This window comes from Triticum dicoccoides, unplaced genomic scaffold (genome assembly GCF_002162155.2).
Source record: "Triticum dicoccoides isolate Atlit2015 ecotype Zavitan unplaced genomic scaffold, WEW_v2.0 scaffold10348, whole genome shotgun sequence".
Classification (NCBI taxonomy): domain Eukaryota; kingdom Viridiplantae; phylum Streptophyta; class Magnoliopsida; order Poales; family Poaceae; genus Triticum; species Triticum dicoccoides.
This window is the reverse complement of record NW_021170830.1, coordinates 20651-23770: the sequence shown is the minus strand read 5'-3', so window position 1 is coordinate 23770 and position 3120 is coordinate 20651. Positions and strand designations below refer to the sequence as shown.

General features: G+C 47.0%; 1 protein-coding gene across 1 annotated transcript; it reads right to left on the bottom strand.

The window, feature by feature from the left end:
• Positions 1 to 1229: 1229 nt before the first annotated feature.
• Positions 1230 to 3057, bottom strand: LOC119342741 (zealexin A1 synthase-like). The gene is made up of 2 exons (XM_037614141.1): positions 2114 to 3057; positions 1230 to 1853 (listed from the first exon to the last, which is right to left on the bottom strand). The coding sequence occupies exons 1-2, from the start codon at positions 3011 to 3013 to the stop codon at positions 1230 to 1232; spliced, it is 1524 nt and encodes a 507-aa protein (XP_037470038.1). The 5' UTR covers positions 3014 to 3057.
• Positions 3058 to 3120: the final 63 nt, after the last annotated feature.

Here is a 3120-nt window from a genome sequence, read left to right as displayed (position 1 = left end):
GACAAAACTTATATGTGGACTAAAAAGGACCGGATGGAGTAACAAGAAAGCCATGTGACTTAAGATGCATCACTAGGCGACATACTGAATGAAGTGGGAGTTAGGAAGATGACACTGTATATTAGTTGCCACTGCTTGAGCACGTTTTCCTTCTTGGAGGCGTCGTTTTTTGAGAACCTCTTCTATTGTCCGGGTGTTGTCTTCGGTGGTGGTTAGATTGTCTCTGTTGCGTGTTTTTTATCACTGCGACGGGGTCTTTGTTTTTATATTTCTATCTTTTTTATTTTTGTTTTTGGTTGTGTGCATCCTTGATGTCTTCCGATATCTTGTTGGTGCAGCGGACGGGTGTAATTGGTATCTTCGCGATATTAATATATTCCATTTTTCGAAAAAAAAAAAGTTGCCACTGCAGTCCGCAGAGATGATTAATCAGAGTTCTAGGATAGCGGAGTTTTACAACAAATCAGTGACACTGAAAGTGAGAGCAGACTGAAAAGAGAGAGTGATTTCTTATGGCCTATAGACTATAGGGTAATAGTCTCAATATAGTGGATAAACCACTGCTCCCAAAAAATGTGGCAAGAGAGATTACCGTTCAGAAAATGAATGACTGAGATAATTGTTTTTTATGAATCTTACCAGTAGGGTGCACATTTCCTTTTGATTCATAATCAAAACCCAGTTTATTTTATGAGAAAAGTTGGTCCGTAAACTAAACCCGATGCGAACAGTGCAAAACCTTAGATAATAAAAAATCACCAAGCTACATTTGGCCTAGAGCATGCCAAGTCAGTAACCTAATGCTGATTGCACGTTAGACGCACCTACGAATGCTTGGGCGAGGCCGTAACTATTAGCAAAGTCGGTCCAAATGACCCAGATTTCATTAGATAAACCTAGCAGTACATCTTCCAAAAGGACTAAAAAGAAAAAATAAGAAGAAACTATAGGTCAGTCCTTGCATTTTACACGGAGGATATCAAACCACGAAACTAGATTGAAATTTGGTCCGTACAACATGCATCAATACAATAACTAACCCATCGCCACCAGGGGCAATTTAAAAAGTGCAAACTTCGTGTTTTGGTACAATCAGTAGTTTGTGCCATCCACCATAATATATTGCAAGTTCAGCGAGGTTCTTTTATTCTTATTGGTGCAATGATACATATTGGTATACTCAACAAAAGTACAGACATATCTACGTGGCAATGCACGTCCATCTATGTCTATGTGGCATGGAAACCTCCACGGGAAATAGGTATCAATTGTAGGTCATATTTTCTTCCAACGATGATCCCGTATTTCTCGGTCATGTCCAAAAATTGCGGGTTTGCCTTGCGAGGAAGCACCCAGTCAAAGTGGTAGAGAAGATTTGCCAAAGCAATCTCCATGGTTGATGTGCCAAAAAGTATCCCAGGGCACTGCCTCCGACCAGCACCGAAGGGGGTGAATTCAAAGTATGTCCCGTTGTAATCCATGTTATTGTTCTCAAACCTTTCAGGCTTAAACTCTTCAGGGCTTTCCCAACAATTTGGATCCCTGGAAACCGCAAAAGCATTAATGTATACATTGGTGCCCTCAAGCATGTCAAAACCCATAACTTTACGGTCTTCCCTGGCCCTGCGGGGGATCAAAGGACCAGGTGGATGCAATCTAAGAACCTCCTTAATGATCATCCGCATGTAGTGGAGTTCAGCGAGGTCACTATTAGTAATCACAGTTCGATCTTGACCTAGAACCTCTCGGATCTCAAGCTGTGCTTTCGCCATGGTTTGGGGATGACGAATGAGCTCAGCCATAGCCCACTCCAAGGCAACTCCCGTGGTCTGAGTGGCACCTGCAAATATGTCCTGAAAAAAATGGTTGTGGTATGTATGTTTATAGATTATAGACGTATATGTAGTAGTATGAAACAAAAAATCAATTCATAACCAACAATTTATGTTTATTAATGACAAAAGTCGACATTAAGACATGTATGAAAGGATGAATCTAGGTTTTTTTTTGCATTTAAACTTTGCAGATATGATATCACATAATCAGTTAGCTATGCAACATGAATTGTAAAGATATAGGCAAATTAATAAGAAGTATAAAGAAAATTACTCACAAACAAGACGGCGCCTATACTCTCAGTGGTCATAGGGAATGTGAACGTGTCCTCCTCCTGCAGCCTGAGCAGCACGTCCAGCAGGTCGTCGTCGTCGTCGGTGCTGGAGGCACCGTCCTGTGCGGCAGCTCGCGCCGCCTTGCGCCCCTCAATGACGTCGGCATTGATACGCTGGATGTGGCCATAGCTCCTCCTCATGTGGCGCTCGCCGTTGCTCAGCCACCGAACCAGCCACGATGACGGGAAGAGGTCGACGAGGCAGAAACCACCTAGCAGCACGAACGCCTCATCCAGCTCCCGGAGGTACTCCTCCTGCTGCGGGAACTTGCCGCCGAACACCGCCCGTGACACCACGTCGTTGCTGAGCGCCATCACCTTCTCGCTGACGTTGACGGCAGCACCCGTGGAGGCTGCGGCGGCGACGTAGCGGAGCAGGTTGCCCACCTGCTCCGGCCTGATGCCGTCCATACGCCTCACCTGCTTGGAGCTGAGGAGCTCCATGGTGCAGACCTTGCGCATCTGGCGCCATGGGTCACCATAGGGGGCGAAGACGATGCCCCTACCGCCGCAGCCGAAGATGTCCAGCGTCGCGCTGTGAGGCCGGCCAGCGAAGGCGAGGTCGTTGGTCTTCATCACCAGTGCCGCCGCCTCCGCGCTGGAGACGATCACCGTGGGGACCTCGCCGAGCATAAGATGCATCAGCGGCCCATGCCGGCGAGACATCTCCATCATCCTGCGGTGAGGGAGGACGCTGGCGACGTGGTGCAAGCTGCCGATGATGGGAAGAGTCCATGGCCCGGGAGGAAGCTGTGGCTTTCTCTTGCCCCCGGAGAGCTTGCGAAACCAAAGGGCCACAAGCGTGCATAGAGCTATGAAACACAAACTTAACCAGCCCTCCATGGCAAGCAGCTTGTTGGCAAGTGCAGCTTGGATAGAGACACGGTACAAGTATTGTGATGTGACCACCTCCAAGTTCTGTTGAAACTCTGGACCTGAAGACTCATGAA